Raw genomic sequence first — 19,866 nt, forward strand, 5'->3', positions numbered from 1 at the left:
CTTCGAGACCCTGGTCCCATATATCGCTAGATTTCATTACCGCCCTCCCACCCTCTAAGGGTAATACGGTGATTTTAACCGTAGTGGACCGGTTCTCGAAGGCGACTCATTTCATTCCCTTGCCCAAATTACCATCAGCCAAGGAAACAGCGGTAGCTGTCATTGACCACGTCTTCCGGATACATGGCCTCCCGACAGACGTGGTCTCTGACAGGGGTCCCCAATTTGTGTCCAAATTTTGGCGAGAATTTTGTAAACTGCTAGGAGCGACTGTTAGTCTTTCATCCGGGTTCCATCCCCAGAGCAATGGTCAAACCGAACGAGCCAACCAGGATGTCGAAAGGGTGTTACAATGTTTGGTTTCCAAGAATCCTTCGTCCTGGTGTCAGCAACTCTCAATTGTGGAGTACGCACACAATTCTCTGCAAGTGTCATCTACGGGCATGTCTCTATTTAAGTGTAGTTTAGGGTACCAACCACCTAATTTTGTCAGTACGGAATCCGAGGTGTCGGTCCCCTCCGCACACGTACTAGTCCAGAGGTGTCACCGTACCTGGACCAGAGCTCGTAGAGCTTTGCTCCAGGCAAGGTCGCGCACCAAGGCCAAGGCCGATCGCCACCGGTCAAAGCTTACCCGTTACGTCGTCGGTCAAAGAGTGTGGCTTTCAACCCAGAATATTCCGATGCGTTCCGTTTCGAATAAACTTGCTCCCAAATTTATTGGCCCGTTTTCTGTTACCAAAATCATTAATCGGGTAACAGTGCGTCTGAGCCTTCCACCGGTGTACAGGAGGGTTCATCCCGTCTTTCATGTTTCCAAAATTAAATCGGTGATTTCATCCCGTCTTAATCCGCCTGCCCCGGTTCCCCCCCGCCTCGTATTGTTAATGGGGAGACCACTTATTCGGTTAACCGTATTCTGGACTCCAGACGGAGGGGACGCGGATTTCAGTATTTGGTGGATTGGGAAGGTTACGGTCCAGAGGAGAGAAGGTGGGTTCCTGCTCGAGACATACTGGATCACCGCCTTATTGATGAATTCCATCTACAGGTAAAGCAGGCTGGGAACGTCAAGGGGCGTTCCTAAGGGAGGGGGTACTGTCACGGTAGGAAATCCACTGTTTCCTCCGTGTCGTGTGTGTGTGTGTTTGTTTGTTCACTCACCCTCTGCCATGTGCTCATTAGAGCGATCCCCTTCACCTGTGTGTTGATTGTCTCGCTCCAGCTGCTCATCATTACATCACCTCCATAAACTCACCTGACTTTCTATTCCCTGCCAGATTCTTTCATTGTGTTCGGTCCCGTGTTGTTTGGTTGTCTTGTGTCGCTTCGGATTACTGTTACAGTTGGATGTGTATTGTTGTCGTCTTCGTGTGGATGTTCCCGTGTTCAGCCTGGATTTCACCACTGCTCACCACTCCACCAACGTCGCACTTAATACTCTCTACACCAACTTCCATCGTAGTCTTCGCCACCATTGTCAGCAACACCAACACCGGACTGTGTCTTCCGCATTTGACTCTTAATACTCTCTCTCTCTGTTTATATTTAATAAACATTGTTGAATTTTCCCCTGCAGTTGTTTCCACTCCTTACGTGTCATTACAACCACAGACACGGCCTTTAACATTAATTCAAGATCTTCACAATTTATCATTGCAAAGTCCTTAAGGTCAGTCTGACCAAATATTATCCGATTAAATTTCTATGAGCGATTAAATCACAGTGTAAAACATGACATTTCCTGCTGCCAACAGGTGGCGCTATGACTGCATCTGAAAAATGCCATGTTGATGTGTTCAGGCCAGGACACTTATGAAACTTGTGAAGCGTGGATCAGATCGGACATTTTAAGCCTGAGTAAGAAGAACTTCCTTTTCATGACAAAATGCAGAAATTTGGCAGGCCGCCACGCACACACCATCCATCAAAAAGTCAAGAGCTCCACAATTTAGCATTGCAATGGCCCTTAGATTATACTGACCACATATGTTGATGATCTGATTAAATCTCTAGGAGGAGTTTGTTAAAATACGAAGCCTGGAAATGTACATTTTTTGGAGCCTTTAAAATTTGCACCAAAATACAGAAATGTTTTTAAATGGCTGACTTCCTGTGCGGTTTAGAGATTGGCTCCAAGAGACTTTTTGTAGGTCTTGGGGTGATTTATGATCCTTTCGCATTTCGTACCTGTACGTTTAACATAACGGGGGGGCTGCTCTCTTCAATTTTTGTAGGTGGCGCTATAGAGCCATTTCTACATCCCTATTTCTGAAGCCTATACCACATCAAAATTTTCCTACATTTGACACGTGTGCAACATTTCATGACTTTTTGAACTTGTTTAGGCCCTCAAATATGCAATTAGTTTAGCCATATTTTAGTTTATCCGCCACGGACACGCCCTTTAACAAAAAGTCAAGGTTGTGGCCAATTATGATCACAACAGGCCTTTAGATTAGGCCAACCAAATATGACGTTGATCTGAATAAATCTCTAAGAGCAGTAAATCAAAGTGTAAAACATGGCATTTCCTGCTGCCTCTTGGTTGCGCTATGACTGTAACTGAATTATGGTATATATTGAGTATATTTCTGTACTAGCAGCTATCTTTTGTGCTTACAGAACACCCTCAGAAGTAATATGAATACAGAGTGTTGCATTTGCGACCAGGGGCACAAAAAAAATTCGGTTCTCTTTCATTTCTTGCCCGGACACAAAGCAATCTCCGCAAGTATTCTTGTAAAAACAATAACATCAGATAAGTGAACCATGCAGCTGTTTAAAAAATGCAACACATAATAAGGTGTGAATAATGTGTGAACGCAAACAAGAACAGAAACTTTGAGCCCGAGGCTTTCATTTACTTTCATCCAAAGCGACTTACAAAGATTAGGAAACAATAAAGCGATTTATCATAGGGAGGCAATAAGACAAGAAGAGCTTAAACCTAGTTACAAGTTTTTACTATTCTGAAGAATACTTGTAAAGAAAGAAAGAGAGTTATTTATTTATTTATGTTTAATTGCTTCTACTCATATCAAGTTATTTTGTTCCATTTGTATTAGCTAAGCATACAAATTACCTGTACAAAATATTCAAACTTAATTTACATTCCCATAATCCCATATTCAATTTTACAGAATCATATTAAAGTCTGTTAATGATGTCTCGTGTCACCTGCATGCTATAAATAAAGCTGCTTCACGATGCCAAAAAGTCTTTGGTCTAAATGGTTCTTTATTGAAACTTTAACGTCTGAAGTTTATCTTTCTGTTTCACAAAAGGTTCTTTAAGGTACAAAATAGTTTTCAGACTATAAAAATGTTATGAAAGAAATGTTTTTTTCAAAGAAACTTTGACTAAATGGTTCTTTGAGGAACCAAAAATGCTTCTTGACATCGCTGTGAAGAATCTTTTGAGCATCTTTATTTAAAAGTTGCTATGCCTACATGTTATCACCACAAACAGCAACCATCTGCAGTCACTTGCTGGTGTTTTTTCATCAGCAGGAAACTTGTATGAGGTAAAATAAATCATTAAAAAAATGTCATAAAACAAAAATTTTAGATTTTAGATAACCTATACAGTAAGTAAAATCCTGTTATTTTGGAAGTTCTCATTTAAAAACGTAAAAAAAATGTAATGAAGTATATTGAACAAAGATGTTTTTAGTCAAAAAAAATTATAAGTATAAAATTAGCCCTCAACATGTTGCTACGAATATTCATTTGTTCAATGGACTTAAGTATTTGACCAAAATGTGTCAAAAAGTTTGCTCAACTTACCAAATTGAATTATCGGAACAAACTATTTTAAAGTAAACAATCGTTCCCATCATGCATTGCATCATGTTTAATTCTACAGATCACCTTGGTCAAAGTGCTGCAAACTAAGTGCTCTTCCGCCATTTAATATAGATCTAATTTTTATCCAACTAGCAAATCGCCACGTTTTATTTTGTGCTACCATACTTACCGTCACGACCTCAGTCTTTCAAACGGTTCATGTCTGTGTGTCTTGTGTGTTTTGTCGGGCTTGTGGGGGTGTGTTTTGACAGCTTGCCATGTGCTCGGTGTCTGCGTCACTCACCTCATCCCCGTGTTTCCCTGTTCCGGTATTCCCTGCGCACTGCTTTCTCACATGCACACCTGTAGCGTATATTTTCCTTTATTTTACGCTCGCAGGATTCTGTCTCTCCTAATCCTCTTTCCTCTGTCTTTGTCAGTCCAATGTATGTTTCACGTGCAGCTCGTGCCGACTCCTTGTCTTGTCTTTGAACTAAGCAGTTTTTGTACTCTAGTCCTCGCTAATTCTAGTCGTTGTTATTTTCTCTTGTTTCTTTTGTCTTTTAGTTTTTGCTTGTATTTTACTGCAGTCCTCGCCGCTACGGCACTCTGCCCCGCCTCCGAGGGAACACGCCTCGCTGGGTTTATCTGTCTTCCAGCTCTCCAGATCCGATTTCTCCAGTCAGGGCTCACAGGTCGTGTGATCTCCGTGCTACGCAGTCCCTCAGTCGAGGTTTGAACTTTAAATAAACTTTCTGTTTTTTTTTCCCTGCATCTGGCTCTCCTCCTCTCTATTCATCATGACACTTACTCATGTAACTACTCGTGTCTCTAAATAGGGTAAACATGGAAGTGTTTGGTGGCTTTTAAATTCATCCCTGTATGGATCCTAATGAATGAATGGGGCTAGGCTAAATGGATGCGCTGTACAATGATTAAGTGCATGCATTTAGAAAAGAGAGGTATGTATTTATTTGTCTAAGATGAGGGAAGAACATAGTAAAATATTGAAAACTGTGGTGTTTTCCTTTAAGGAAAGTGTATATAATATAACTGAAATGATAAAAGAAAGTTAATTAAAAACTATTTTTTTTCTACTAAGGTTGACGTAACTCATTAAATTAGGTTTGGTACTGTAAACTACTTAGTCCAAAAGTTGAGTAAACAAGAAAAAGCTAGAGGAAACTGGTACCAAGATTTTTTTTCACTGTACTACATTTTTTACAGTGTGTATGTGTGGAAATTGTTGTCTCTAGCAACTCAAAGTGTGACATACAGGAAGGAAGAGATGCTATAAAAGTACAACATACAGTCACTATAATCACAGATGATCTACTTCAGTTATGTGTCTCTTTTAGCTTTAAGTTTCATTTAAAGAAAAAAATAGTTTCAAGTGATTGTTTCTGTTGTATTCAAAATAAAGCAATGAAAATGTACGTGGACATGATGAAGATTTGGAGAAATAAATCATCACATCTGTTTGACATGCAGACAGTCAGTTTGAAGTTCATTATTGTTATTATCTGGCTTATTACAGGTATGTGTTTGATTTGATTACTTACATGCATTGCTAAAATGTCCTGTGTTGTGACCTGCTATAGTTTAATGTTTAACTACTTTAACATTATTTATTGTGTACCTATTCATTTTATGCACACAGATCTTATTCACTCTTAGTAATTGAGCATAATTATAACTGCAAATATTAGACTGCAGAACCATAAAAAATAAACTAGTTTGGATTAAATGTTCCCTTTCAGTCTCTCACTACGGCGTCACATTGTGACCGAAGTATTGGGAACTCGCTAGAGAGACTTATCTGCTTCGAGAAACATACAAAGAGCTAATAAATGTTGACATGCAACATTTTCACTCTGCTTATGAGAAGCATTCTCTTGGGAAGACTGCATGCTAAAGATTGTTGGCGCTAAGGCACTGTTCACTGGCCCTGCAGTTCTTAACCCTCATCTTTTATTTTGAGTATGTGTGCATTGCCGTTTCCCCTGCATGCTTCATCCATCTCACCACTAAAGAGCAGTTTCCTAAAAGCTGCACAAGTTAAAGTCTTTTTAAAGACAACTGTTCTCATGGTCTACTTGAAGGCCGGCTCCCACACCTTGCCTCGCATCGTAAAGACCATGAGTGCAGGCACTCGGGGAGGCAACCTCCGGGTTATTGTGTCCGGAAACCCTGCAAAAAACCAACCCTCCAGGTTCCCTCACACCTCAGTTCCGCAGCCAGCTAAGACGTATGTCTGGCCCGTCAAACGCAGGACCACTCTTATCCTTCAGCTCTCCCGAGGATGACCGTATGTCAATGCAGTCTCAGGGGTTTGGACAGCATCCCAACTGCACTGGCACATCAACTGCCTCGATTTATGGAAAGTGTATCTTGCACTTGACCACCTCAAAAGCAAGATTCGAGGCAAAGATGTCATAGTCCGCACTCTGCAACTGTTGCGCATATAAACCGCAAAGGTGGTCTGCACTGTCGTTGCATGTCACAACTCGCCCGACACCTCCTCTTGTGGAGTCAGAAACATCTGAGGTTCCTTCATACTCTCACGAGCAGCGCTCCCCGGTCAGTGCCGACTCCTCCAAATCTCCTGGAGCATCTGGGGGAGATGTTTCAGCAAACACAGGTAGATCTGTTTGTCTCCCCATAGACCTCCCACTCGTACCCGTTTTATTCTCAATATGGGGCACACTATGACATCTCCATGTGTGGTCTTTGGACGGTACGCAGAGGTTCTAAGTGTCTTACCCCAGGAGGTAGCTAACACAATCGTTTCGGCTTGAGCACCATCTACGAGACACACTAATGTTCTGAAGTGGAACCTGTTCACCGAGTGGTGTTCCTATCTTCAAGAGGACCCATGGAGATTCCCAATCAGTGTCGTGCTTTCTTTCCTTCAGCAGCAGTTGTAGAGGAGGCTGTCCCCCTCCACCATTAAAGTATACATTGCTGCTATCTCTGCTAACCACGACCCAATAGAAGGTAGGTAAGGCGGCCAGCACGACACGGTCATTAGGTTCCTTAGGGGGGCAAGAAAATTAAATCCAACTTGTCCACTCTCTTTACCCGCATGGGACCTGTCCATGGTGATCAAATGTCTCCAGGGTCCCCCCTTCGAGCCTTTGCAGTCAACAAGTATCATGTTTCTTTCAATGAAAACTTTGATGCTGACTGCATTGGCCTCAGTAAAGCGGGGAGGGGACCTACACACATTCTCAGTCAATGATTCGTGCCTACAATTGGGCCCACTGACTCCAGCTTTACACTGAGAGCCCGCCCCGGCTATGTGCCCAAGTTTCCCACCACTCCTATATTAGTGAAATAAATACTTTTTGTAGAACTTCCACCAACGCCCGTAGCAGAGTGTCTGCTACCAGCCCTTAATCAGCTAAATTCTTGTAAATCGATGTTAAGCCTTGGTGTCTATATGAGTGACCCCTAAGCGAGATTTCATGTGTGTAATGTCTGTGGAGTAAGAACTAAGCCCACATTTTTCCCTCAGCAGAGTTATCTCTGCTGTCTCTGTACAGGTGTTATCTCATTAGAAAGACATCCCCAGAGACCTCAGTATGTAGTAATACTCTCTGTGGTTTTTCCATATTGTGCCGCCCAGGTGTGTACCCTTCTCACTGTTATCTAAGGTTACTCTACCAGGTTAAGGAACAAGTAGTGACTGGCTTCCTATTTAAACACCCTGTTCCGCCAACTCTAAAAACAAGGGGTGGAAGCTCTATGCAAGGCACTGGAGGAGGCAACACCCATGGCGCTTTCCAAGGGATTCCTAATACGTCGGTCACAATGTCATAGTGACCAACTGAAAGGGAATGTCTCAGTTATGTATGTAACCTTTGTGCCCTAAAAGAAGGGAACTAGATGCTTGGCTTTCTCAGCAAACAACGGAACAGGGTTACATGTGTAATTGAGATGTTTTTCAAATTTGTTAGACAAAAGATAGACAACTTACAGTACATCTAGGGTTGCCACCTGTCCCGGTTTTACCGGGATTGTCCTTCTTTTTAATAACCTGTCCCGGGAAATTTATCAACTCTCCCGGGACACTGAATGTCCCGGTTTTCGAAAAGCTATGTGAATATGAAATTTAGCGCGCGCACGGCAGAGAGGGAGACCTTGCGTCTGTGTGTGTGTTTGCCTCATTTAGCGCATGTAAGACAGAGCATCCTGATTGGCCTGTTTCAGGACATCAACCAATCAATTGTCAGTGTGGGCGGGCTTTTATCTCTTCTCCCGAACCAAACTAATCAGTGTATCTAGAAACAGGAGCGCCATTGGCAGAGGGAGAGTGCCCCAAAAGCGAAAATATAAGACACATTTTACACTAGACTTAAAAGAGTTAAAATCTTGCATGGTGTAGAGTTTGTAACAGTGACTTCAGCTTTTCCCATGGCGGGTTAAATGATTGTAAAATACATGTTGAGGTGAGTTCAACAAGTTTAATTTCATGTGCATATTTGCTAGATGCTATTTAGACCTGTTTAGAGTTGCAAAGGAATATAAATAAAAACAGTTTACATAAATAGCATAAGCAGCTTTAATAAATTGTAAACTTTACATATTTTAACATAATGAACAAATAATTGGGTAACACTTTACAATAAGGTTCATTAGTTAACACATTAACTAATAATAAACTGTACTTATAGCATAAAGCAATTTTTTATCTTTGTTAATGTTAATAATACATTTATTTAAATCTTGTTAACATTAGTTAATGCACTGTGAACTAACATGAATAAACCATGAACAGCTGTATTTTTATTTACTAACATTATCAAAGATTAACAAATACAGTAACAAATGTACTGCTCACGGTTAGTTAACAAATAAGAATTGAAAAAAAAAGAGAATTGTAAAGTGTTGCCAATAATGGCATAGGCCTATAGAAATATTATGCTATGGGGGGGGGTGGCTTGTGAGCAAACCAATTGGCCGGGTCATCATCGATATGTCCAGGTTTTTTATCAGACATGGGTGGCAACCCTAAGTACATCATCAAAAAAAAAAAAAAATATATATATATATATATATATATATATATATATATATTTATATATATTAAAATATCCATTGTAACACACAATTGTAAGAGTTGTTTTGTTTATAATTTATAGGTGGTGAGTGTTGGACAGTAACTGTTCAGACTGGTGGATCTGTTATTATCCCATGTCATTATGAAAGTAAATACACCCAACACAAGAAATTCTGCTGTTATCATCCATCAGGATGTTACAATTCCTGCTCTATTCTGGGATATGCAAATGAAACCAAAGGAAACGTATCAGTAATTGATCATCCTGATCAGAGTTTATTTACTGTCACTATGAGAGACCTGCATCATCAAAACACTGGAGATTACTCGTGTGCTATGGAAATTGAAGGTGCTGCCTATGATGTGACAGAGAGGTTTTATCTCACAATCCAATCAGGTATGAGATTTATTTTACACTTAAACAACAGATTGCTTTTGTTTCTGATAAATGTCAATGACAAATATTTGTCTTTTTGATCACAGTTCCTGATCTCTCTGTGATGTCCAGCAGTGTAACTGTAGATGAAGGTGGTAATATCAGTGTACAGTGTCTCTATACTTCTACATATAGGAATAAACACAAACAGTGGTGCAGATATAAAGACCAGAGCTGTTACACATCCCAGAATGCATCAGTTGAGATCAGTGATGATAGGAGAGGATCTTTGACTGTGGTGATGTCTGGACTGATGAAGAGTGATTCTGGCTGGTATTACTGCTCTGTAGAAGATTTTCACGCTCCTGTTCAACTCACAGTCAATGGTAAAACTTATTCAATACTTACTGTAAGTTGCTTTTTCTGCTACAGTATATAAAGAAAAATAGCAAAAAAAAATATTTTTTATTCAGTTGCTAAAGTCTCTGTAGGAGATGCACAGGTTACTGATAAATTCAGTGTTACTGAAACAACAACAGGTAATGCAGACTCATACATCTTGTTGGTGGTGATTAAATGATTAGTTATAATAAATAGTATTACAGATTTTAAATTAGTTTCTTTTTGTCTATATTTTTGTTTGACAGCATTGACCACAGAGAGCACCTCAAGGTGAGACATGTCTATTATAATAAATATGTCCTGAATGGAAGTGCCCTTAGATCAAGCCCAAGAGGAGGCTATAGCTCTTGTCGAATGGGCTCTGATATTGATAGGGCAATCCATGCCTTGGCTACTGTATGCCAAATGAATCGCATAGACAAACCAATGTGAAAGCCTCTGTTTTGAGACGGCCTCCCTTGACGCTGCCTCCGTAAGAGAGAAAGAGCTGCTCAGAGTCCTGAAGGGACATAGACACATGACACCCTGACTGGGCACAGTTCTTTCTGAACAGTGGCCTCTGCTGAGGCTGCTTGTACAGGTGAAAAGGTGTTGCATAACTCGACAACGCTCCGGCAGTGCGTTAGTCATCATCAGTTCTCGCACACCCTTCACACATGTAGATTCCACAGTTTGGGGTTGGGTGTCAAATTGTACCATTCCCCTGAGAGAGAAGGCCCTGTCTAAGCAGAATTGGCTTTCGCTAAGCCCTGCCCTACTTAGTTACTGTTGCTTAGCTAGCTAACATTTAACGTTTTTGTTAATCATGTCGATATTTTGTGAATAGTTGTGAATGTGAATGAAACCTTCCACACTGCTTGATCCACGTCTGGCATTTCTCCCCTTGGGTTTTAGGTTTTGAGAAGGGAAAAAATTCCACCTTTTAGGATAGCGGGTATCAGATTTACACAATCCATACGCACAACACTTCAACATGTTTCCCTCACTCGAAAGCTTGACAGACCTCCTGCACCTAGTTACGGTTGATAAACCATGATTGGCCTGTAGCCGTTTTCAGGTGTGGGTTAGTAAAGCGTCAATTCGCCACAGAGGAGCTGTTAGAAACTCCAATAGCTTGCGGAATAAAGGCTGATTTGGCAAGCTCGAGATGATCAGGGTTACCATTTCCCTCCCCTCCTTGATTTTGCACAGAACCTGCACAGAATAATCTTTACGAATACTCTCCCAGGGGAGAGTGCATCAACGAGAAGAACAGAGGGCAATGTGTGTTCTCCTCGGACATGAACAGGTTCTCCTCCACTTTCCCGAACTGATTCCAGATCAGCTTGACTGACATGGGATTCAGTCTCCACTCTCCTTGAGGAGTCCCATTCCTTGACAGCATGTCCATGCCACAGTTTATCCATCAGAGTCTTAAGAGACAAACCCAGTATGGTAAGTGTCACCCACTCCTCCACAAGCTGTGCCTGGATGATAGCCGCCTGCAGCGTTACTTACGGCTGGCTCCAGATGACCGTGTTGGTGGGAGGATTTCCCTTGAGGACTGCAGAGCGCCTGTCTATTGGTTTCCGTAACAATAACAATAAATCATTGAATATTCTTTGTGATTATAAGTTATTAATGACTGAGAACCTCCATAGTCATAAATGGGGTGGTTCCCCGGACAAAAATGAGCTTAAACCAAGACTAGGCCCCCCTTTTGGCTGTTTGTAGATCACAAGTTCATTTTCTTGTTTACAGCTTTCAGTTCTAAGCAATTAATGTGCCACAAACTCCCCCTCTCCGAGCAGGACCCCAAAGCCTAGACGCCCTCGCATCAAGCAACTGTTTCAGTGGCCGGGGCTGAAAGCACTTATAGCAAACATCAGATCTAATTTGTGTTCTTCTGATAGATAGGCTTGCATCAATCCCAAGTCTAATTGCACACTCAAAAAACGCAATCTCCTGGACGGGTGCAGAGCGCTCCTTTGCAAATTTACACACATACGGATGTTTTTAAAGTGTGAAAGCAGCACGTCTCTCAAATAGGCTAAGATCAGCCAATCATCCAAATAGTGGAGGATGCACAACCCACTTGCTTTCTGGGGGATAAAGCTGCATCCACACATTTCGTGAACGTGCTTGGGGCAAGTGCCAGCCCAAACGGGAGTATAATGAACCGGTAGGAGGACATGTCCTTAAATGCAAATATCAGAAAGGGGTCTGAATATGGACATCTCTCAAGTCCACTGAAATGGTTTAATTCCCTGTTTGGTACCTAAGGATCTGCCTCAGTGTAGTCATTTTGAATGCACGTTTGTGCAGCACCCTGTTTATCTCCTTCTTCGGAACGACAAAATAGCGACTGTAGAAACGGCTGTGAAGTTTCACTCCTGAGCCAGAACTGCTATGATTGCTTGCTTGGTGAGGAGTTTGCATCCTCTGGCACTACTACCCCAGTAAAACGGGGTGGTCTGCGCCAAAACTAGAAAGTATATCCATTCTGTATGACACCTAGGACCCATTCTGATATTGTGTACATGTTTCCTGTATTTTCTGTTTGTATCTTAAAAAATAATGAAAATAAATATGGATGGACATTAAAATTTTGCTAAAACAACAACGCTGGTCCTGGTGGCCTAAGGCTTTTGCACAGTACTGTACTGTATGTATATTTACATGCAATTATAATTATCTCAATATGCTATTGAAACTACAGTAAAGTTACTCTGTATGATTTATGCTAACATGAAGCATTGTTATTTATTATGACAGACAGCATGATCATCTAAAGATGTGGCCTCTACTCATTGTTCTGCTTCTGCTGCTGTTTCTTGTTACTGTGACATCTGTAATATGGAGAAACAAACACAGTCAGTATTACATAACATTTATATTACATTTATGCATGTGGCAAATGTTTTTACCAAAGCAACGGGTAATGTTTTATCAGTTTTTATGCATCATGGGGTTTTAACGACTTTTAATAGATTTTATGACTTCTGGCTGATTCTATAAATCATTTGTATGTTTAAACAGTTTAAATTAATGTACTTTACATTTATACTGCATACCTCTAACAGACCAGTTGAAAATGTATTTACTAACAGGGGAAAATAACAATCACATCTCAAAGATGAAAAAAGAAAAGGTCAGTGATGAAGTGAGTATTTATTACTGTTTACATTTGTTTGTACACAGGAGTGGGGAACCCTGGGTTCTTGAGGGCCACTGTCCTGCAGAGTTTAGTTCCAACCCTAATCAAACACACCTTACATTTCCAAGTAATCCTAAAGACTTTTATTAGTTTGATTTTTCAGGTGTGTTTAATTAGCGTTGTAACTAAACTCTGCAGGACAGTGGCCCTCCAGGACCAGGTTACTCCACCCCTGATATAGCAGATGTTTTAATCCAAAGTGACTTCACTTCTGTGGATTGTAAAACAAGAGATTCATCCTATATGGAGACGATCACATCAGAAGTGATATAATAGTTACACAAGTGTCTGAAAAGTTTTATGTGTGATAGTAGAGTATGTGAGAGACTGAAACAGATGTGCGTTTATTGACAGGACGACTCAGTTAATTCATCCTGAGTGACTCCTGAATTTGATGTACAGTTCTGGGATTAAAGGTTCCATATTTCTAAGCTTTCTAGTGTTTTATTTTAGGTTTTGATGTCCTTAAGAATATATATGCAGTTTAAGTACCAAAAACAATCTTTATATATTTTTACAACTCCTCTTTCAGGAGCTCTACTAAGAACAGGTCGTTTTGGCCTGTAATAATTAATAATCACGAGCCTCTCTTCTGATTGGCCTGTTGTTTTATGAGTGAAATACTCAGTTGAAATGACGTTACCCATGGAAGTACACTAAATGTTAGTTTCTGTACACTAGGTTAGTAAACACAGAGACTATTAGATTTTTACCTTAGCAACACGTTAGCGTTGCATAACTGTTTACAATATATAATTTCAGTTTTTTCTGTCTCCATAATGTAACTTAAAGTTAGGGCTGCTTGAGTAATTACATGCGATTGTCTCACGCACCTCGTTAGTTAAGACGATTAGTAGTAAATCACCATCACCTGCTTTTCTGAAAGCCGGTTCTGAAAGCAGGTGATGCCGCTTTACTACTAATCAACGAGATGTGTGTGACAATCGTGTGCAATTTATCGTGCAGCACTATTTAAATTGTGTTTGTTTATGGGTTGTGGATTTGCATGGAAGGTATTTTTGGTCTTTAAATTAAATTATTTTATATAACAAAGTTAAAATGTAAAGTTCCGTTTTAATTTTATGTTCTCTTTTATTTATTGGTTTTCATTTTCGTTTTCAACTTGTATGCAAATTAAATGTTAATCAGTGGGTGGGGTTTACTTGCTCAAAAAAAAGGGGATTGGCTGAAGCAATGTTGCCAACTCAGCAACTGTGTTGCCAACTTAGCTACTTTATTGCTACATCTAGCGACTTTTAGACCCATTTAGACAAACCTAGCTACTATTTGGATGAATCTTATCTTCACGTATGTACAGATTGGCTACTGTGACTGCAACATCTTTGTTGAGTAGATTCTTGTATATAAATGTTTTTCAGAAGCCTGTGCAATGATTTAGTTTCCTGACATCCATCGATTGAACAGAATTTTCTCACATGGTGTGATATTCCTTAGCAGTTTGTTTGTCAAAAAGGGGGTGGAGCGGTGGACAGTACTCAGGGTGGAGATTGAAAGCGGCAACTGTAAATTTGTGACATAGCGATTTTATGGAAGTAAAAACTAACCGTTTTTGGCCCCTAGACCACAGTTATCATGAAAAATGCCACAAAATTTCAGTTTTGACAATATGTGACCTTTACATTTCCAAAGATTGAAGCAGTACGTGAATTCATAAAAACAAGCACAAACACAATGAATCTCTGATCTCAGTACAGTGCTTTAGTTTATGTTACAGTAACATTTGTGTTATTGTCAGTATGACTCGATATGATGTATTATTTTCAGTGTAGACCAGCAGATGCAGGGGAAAATGTGATCTGCAGCCCTGTACCTGAATAGGTGAGATGTTACTGTTGTGTTAATTACAATAATAGTGTTAATTTGTGTCAAGTTCTTCAAACAAAATGCAAGATAATTTCTCATTTCTCATCACACAGGTGTTTAAGCTGGATTGAATGTCTGAGAAGATAAACACATGATACAAAAGCTTGCAAAACACCAAGATAAAATTGTTATAAACACATAACATTTGATCATTTGACATGCATGTCTTTAGATTTACAAGATGAAAAGTTTGGTTTGTTAATGTGTGCAAAAATAACAAGAATGCATCTTTATTGTGTTTGTATTTAACTGTTAAATGTGTATAATACGCATCCTTCAGACCAAATAAACATGTTAGTAAAAAAATCAAGTTAGGTTGTAATTTGTAGTGGCTGAATGATTTTAATATTTTATTATGGCTTGTTAATTCATCCCCTAATCTGTATATATTTGTACTGTATAAATACATTGGCAGGCACACCTACTTTTTAAGTCTTGCTTCTCATCATTAAATGCACCTGCAAAGGGCAGAGCGTCAAGGTTCAACTTCATGCAGCACTGCGCAGGCCAATCAGTGTATGACATCAGAGTATCACGAAAGCGATTCTGACGTATGGCTTTGTCCAAATATCCACACTTGCAGTCTTGGCCACTTGAGACCTCACAAGATGTCAGTAAAACTTTCAAGTGCAAGTTAATACATTTACATTTCATATTTTGTTAGTAAAATGAAAAGTGTTGCACATTTCATTTGTGCAAACAGCGTGTATTTTGTTAAACGTTTTTAACTGCTTTTATCACACAATTAGATTCAACATTACTGAACAAACTTTAACAAACTGCATACACAAAATAAAAAGTTTCTTACAGGTGCCTGGAATTCTGCTTCTGAAAGTTTCATAAAAGTATAGATGATAGGTTCGGCCAATGTTCATCTTAGTGTGGTGTTCATTGTATTTAGAGAAAAAAATATAATAAAGTTAATAAAAAACAAAAGTGTAAATTGCTGCCACTACCTAGACAGAGATTCTTTTCCACTTGCTGTGTCCCATCTTGTGAATAATCCTATATGCACGCTTGGCATATTAACACCCCCTAGAACACTTACCAAATACAGGAAATACATCACAGTCAAGTGGTTAAGTGCAAAGACCGCACGTGTGGGTATTTAGATAAAGTCTTTGAATGCCTTTGCTTAAAGTGTATGGTTTATGGTCTGCCACAAGAACTTGATTTTATCTCTTGATATTGATTGCGGTTTATTATTGTATACTACAAATTCTGTAATTTTCCTACAGTCCAAAATGAAGGTGAGGTCTATTTTGTGTGTTTTTTATACTATTCGCATAATTCAGTTTAATTTTGAATATTTTTAAAGGTTAAAACGCTAGTTCATGCCAGAATTAAAGGTTTGTCTTAAATAAGGCTACTCACCCTAGAAACTGTCGATTGAGGCATCTTTGTAGCCTATTGATGATGAGCTCAGATGCAAAACCTCCTAAGTGCTTCTGACCTGTTTTTTTTTTTTTTGTAAATTAGTACTTTTACCAGACTTTAAATGAATATTAATATGAATATTTGACATTTTTTTACATTCAATACAAGTATTCCATATAGACCCTTTTACAGCTCACGTGATCAAATAGCCTGCGCGTGCATTTTGGCAACAGAAGTGGTGTTTTTCCCTAGTGGTTCTAATGTGTTAGCAACTCAGAACGTTTATCAAAACAGTTTCCTAGCATCATATACGTATTTATGTATCTGGCAACTTTAATTTGTGCCATCTGCTTATGTCTTCTATCCACTCCACTATAGTACACGGATCTGGTAGCTGTGTTGAAAAAGTTGATAAAGTCAACTTTTTAAAATAACTTTTTCTGTCTGTGTTGCTTCGCTGCTGATTCTTGCCATATTTCCGTTGCCAAACTGCGCTCGCATACGTTGCAACGTCATCATTGTGTACAAACAGTAAAAGGGTCTATATTTAATGCATATGTATTGTTGTACATTTCTAGTCTGTCTGTAACAGGGTTCCCACACTTTAGTAAACTTCAAATTTAAGAACCTTTTAAGGACTTTCCAGGTTCAATACCCTCAAATTCAAGGACTAAATATGGGGACAAGTTTACATCGTGTAACCTTTTAAGATACATTGTTACAGTTCCCTTTCGCAGGAACTCGCTTTGAGTCACTGCGGTGACACTTTGGGGACGCCTCCAGGGGTAAGTGTGTCTGAATGTGTATATCAAATTCAACCAATGGTGAGGCTTAACGACAAAGACAGGGTGACGCATGTCGCTATCTGAAATATTGCCAAAGATGGCGTTACAGGGATGCAAGAAGTATGGCAAGGGAGACGCAGAGAACAACAGTTACATACGTAACCAGAGACGTTTTAATGTGTCAAACACAACTATGCAAAAAAGTATTTTGGTATGAATCATCATTCGCATACAGAAGATATAAGCATTTAAAGTGAACAGTTCAGCATGTGTGCTTAAAAAGTATAGAATTTTTATGAGATTATCCTACACTACACAGGGAATAATATGGATTTTTTCCCAGAAATCATCTTGCATAAAATAGATTCAAGAACTTTCAATGACCTGTATCTATGTATGTATATTTTCAAAAACTTTCCAGGACCTTGAAACCCCCCCCCCAGATTCACAAACTTTCAAGGACCCGTGGGAACCCTGTGAACCCAAATTTAGTTATAAGTGAAACATGCAGCTGTTTAAAAAAAATTATTAAAAATAATTTTAGAGAATAAGTCTTCTATTCACATCATATTTTGCTAATGTTATTTTGTATATTTGGGATATGAATAATTGACGAGGGGCCGTTGAAATATTTCACAATGCACACCCAAGATGTTAATGTGGCAAGAAGCAAAGCGTAGGCTCTGGTGCCTATTTTTAAGACATTGGACAGATCAGGTGTGCGTTTTACAGAAGAATAATCAACACCCATGGAACATTTCTCAACCAATCAGAATAAAGCATTCAACAGGCCTGTGGTATAATACAACTTAATTTACATTTACATATTCCTATATCAAATTATACAGATTAATTTTACAGTCTGATATAATGATGTCTGTTGTCGCCTGCATTGCTGTGTCCTCATGTTTTGAACACAAACAGCTCTCGTCTGCAGTCACTTGCTACTGTACCTTTTATGAGCCAAAAGGACAAATAGTTTAAACTAGGGCTGGGCGATTCGTCCCCATAAAAAAATCTGAGATTTTTTTATAAAAAACTCGATTTACGATTCGAATCGATTTTTTTTCCCCGACCCCATTTAAAACAAAATAATTGCAAACTGTATATATTTTTAAAATATATATTTATTATATTTAATTAAAATGCATCAACAAAAAATTGGGAAGGAATGAAGATTGGCGAATGCAAAATGTATGTCAGTGTTTCCCACAGATCTGAAATTTACTTGTGGTGGTAGCTGGTGAAAAGGGCAATCATTATAATCCACCGACAAAAAATGGTCTACTATACATGTGACACAGAACTAATAATGTGTGACACAACACAATACTTTGAATTATTGAACATTAATATTAATTTCACATTATAGTTCATTAATCTAACCACCCCAAACTTTCTTTGTCATGAACAAAGCTGACACTGTTTGTCAAAGCACCACGAAAACACTTTCTGTTTTTGCACTGGTATATGAAGCAATTTGACGACCCCTTTTATCAAACTCAATATATACAATACTATGTACAGTATATTAAAAGACAGTGCAGGTCTATAGATTATAAATGTGACTGATGTTATAATGGTAATAATTTTTAGAGATAGGCACTTTTACTGCTTCTGCTTTCTATTTCTCTTTTGCCGATTAAAAAAGCTTAATCCACTCATTATTTCAGATTTAAAAGTTTACTTGCTGTCCTGATGACAGACTTTACATTACAGCTTAGCGTTTTTTTATATCCTGAGTCAGCTTTAGCTTTGCTCGTTCAGTGCAATGGGCTTGACATTAGCACTGCTTTTTGCTACAATCTCTGTGCAAACTTTTTAGATTTTAGAAAAGATATGGTCTATTAATAGTATAGATTAGATTATAAAAAAATGGATTAAAGAAAATGCAGCGCGTGGGCGCAACAAGAGCCAGTTGTCATCACCATAGAAACCGGAGGCACGCTGAAACTTCACTCGAGCTTTAGGTAGCGCTCACGGCAGTTCTCCGGTCGAATCGGGTTTTACACACAATATTAATCATACTTGGGACTCAAAGTAATAAACTAGGACCGACCCGGACCAGACTGACCATTTCTAATATAAACCCGGAACCGTACGGGTCCTCTCAGGGAAGAAAGACCTCTAATGGTAAAACTCTGCTCAAGTTCAGAAACATAAAGGATACAATGTGACACTGAGCTTGCTTCGCGTCGCACCCAATTCATTGAGAAACGAAGAGCACGTGAACGGACACTCAACGGGAGAGACACAACGTGCTTGCACGCAAAATGAAGCCAACTTGGATGCTATAAACACATATGCACATAAGCATATGCGACCATTTTGGTCGCAGTGTAGTTCCCTGGCTGCTCAGTTACCTCAGTATGTGCTGCAGTTGATCCAGTTTGCCGCGCTGGATGATGAGTTTATGATGCGCTGGATAATGAGTTTATGACGCGTGCATCTTCACGGGCTCTCTCAACAAAACACGGGTCATCCAGTCGAGTTCAGAAAATACGGAAATTCGTAAAGTGATTTTTTTTCCTGGGCGGGTCCATTTTACCTGGGCGGAATGCCCAGTAGAGCCTATGTTTGGGAAACACTGTATGTACTGCTCTATACTGCAGAGGGGGAGAAAAAAAATCTAAAAAAATCGATTTTTTTAAAATATGAATCGATTTGACCTGCCAACTCGATTTTAAAATCAAATCGATTTTTTTCCCAGCCCTAGTTTAAACTCAAAAGCAACTACGTGCTATCACAATATATGACTTTTGTGCTTTTCTTGCCCTCTAGTGTAGAAGTTAGGGTTTTGCAAGTTTTTGTGGTGATGAAGATTAACAGATCAAAACAAAATACATTTACCTGCAGTACCTTAAGGAGTTATTTCTACCTGATGTTACTCATGCGTTTAGTTTTTCTGGAGTAATGTAGTCATGTTAATGCAGTGATAGTAATTAATATTCAAATTATTTAAAAGATACCCAGATATTACAGGTGTATATTTGATA

General features: G+C 39.2%; 1 protein-coding gene across 1 annotated transcript; it reads left to right on the forward strand.

Moving 5' to 3' along the window:
* Positions 1 to 628: 628 nt before the first annotated feature.
* LOC135767110 (polymeric immunoglobulin receptor-like) lies at positions 629 to 15,076 on the forward strand. Its single transcript, XM_065276739.1, has 12 exons — positions 629 to 1,860; positions 4,356 to 4,521; positions 4,628 to 4,750; positions 5,212 to 5,325; positions 8,933 to 9,247; positions 9,334 to 9,612; positions 9,700 to 9,765; positions 9,874 to 9,898; positions 12,383 to 12,480; positions 12,718 to 12,770; positions 14,610 to 14,663; positions 14,762 to 15,076. Exons 3-11 carry the CDS (start codon positions 4,708 to 4,710, stop codon positions 14,661 to 14,663), a joined length of 1,047 nt encoding a protein of 348 aa, XP_065132811.1. The 5' UTR covers positions 629 to 1,860; positions 4,356 to 4,521; positions 4,628 to 4,707; the 3' UTR covers positions 14,762 to 15,076.
* Positions 15,077 to 19,866: the final 4,790 nt, after the last annotated feature.

Source organism: Paramisgurnus dabryanus, chromosome 6, assembly GCF_030506205.2.
Source record: "Paramisgurnus dabryanus chromosome 6, PD_genome_1.1, whole genome shotgun sequence".
NCBI classification, from domain to species: domain Eukaryota; kingdom Metazoa; phylum Chordata; class Actinopteri; order Cypriniformes; family Cobitidae; genus Paramisgurnus; species Paramisgurnus dabryanus.

Bases quoted from the DNA above. Each gene is read 5' to 3' on its own strand.
- LOC135767110 (XM_065276739.1), top strand. From the start codon at position 4,708: ATGCGCTGTACAATGATTAAGTGCATGCATTTAGAAAAGAGAG. The intron at 9,613-9,699 runs GTAAAACTTATT...TTTTTTATTCAG, and splicing joins TGTTCAACTCACAGTCAATG to TTGCTAAAGTCTCTGTAGGA. The intron at 9,766-9,873 runs GTAATGCAGACT...TTTGTTTGACAG, and splicing joins TGTTACTGAAACAACAACAG to CATTGACCACAGAGAGCACC.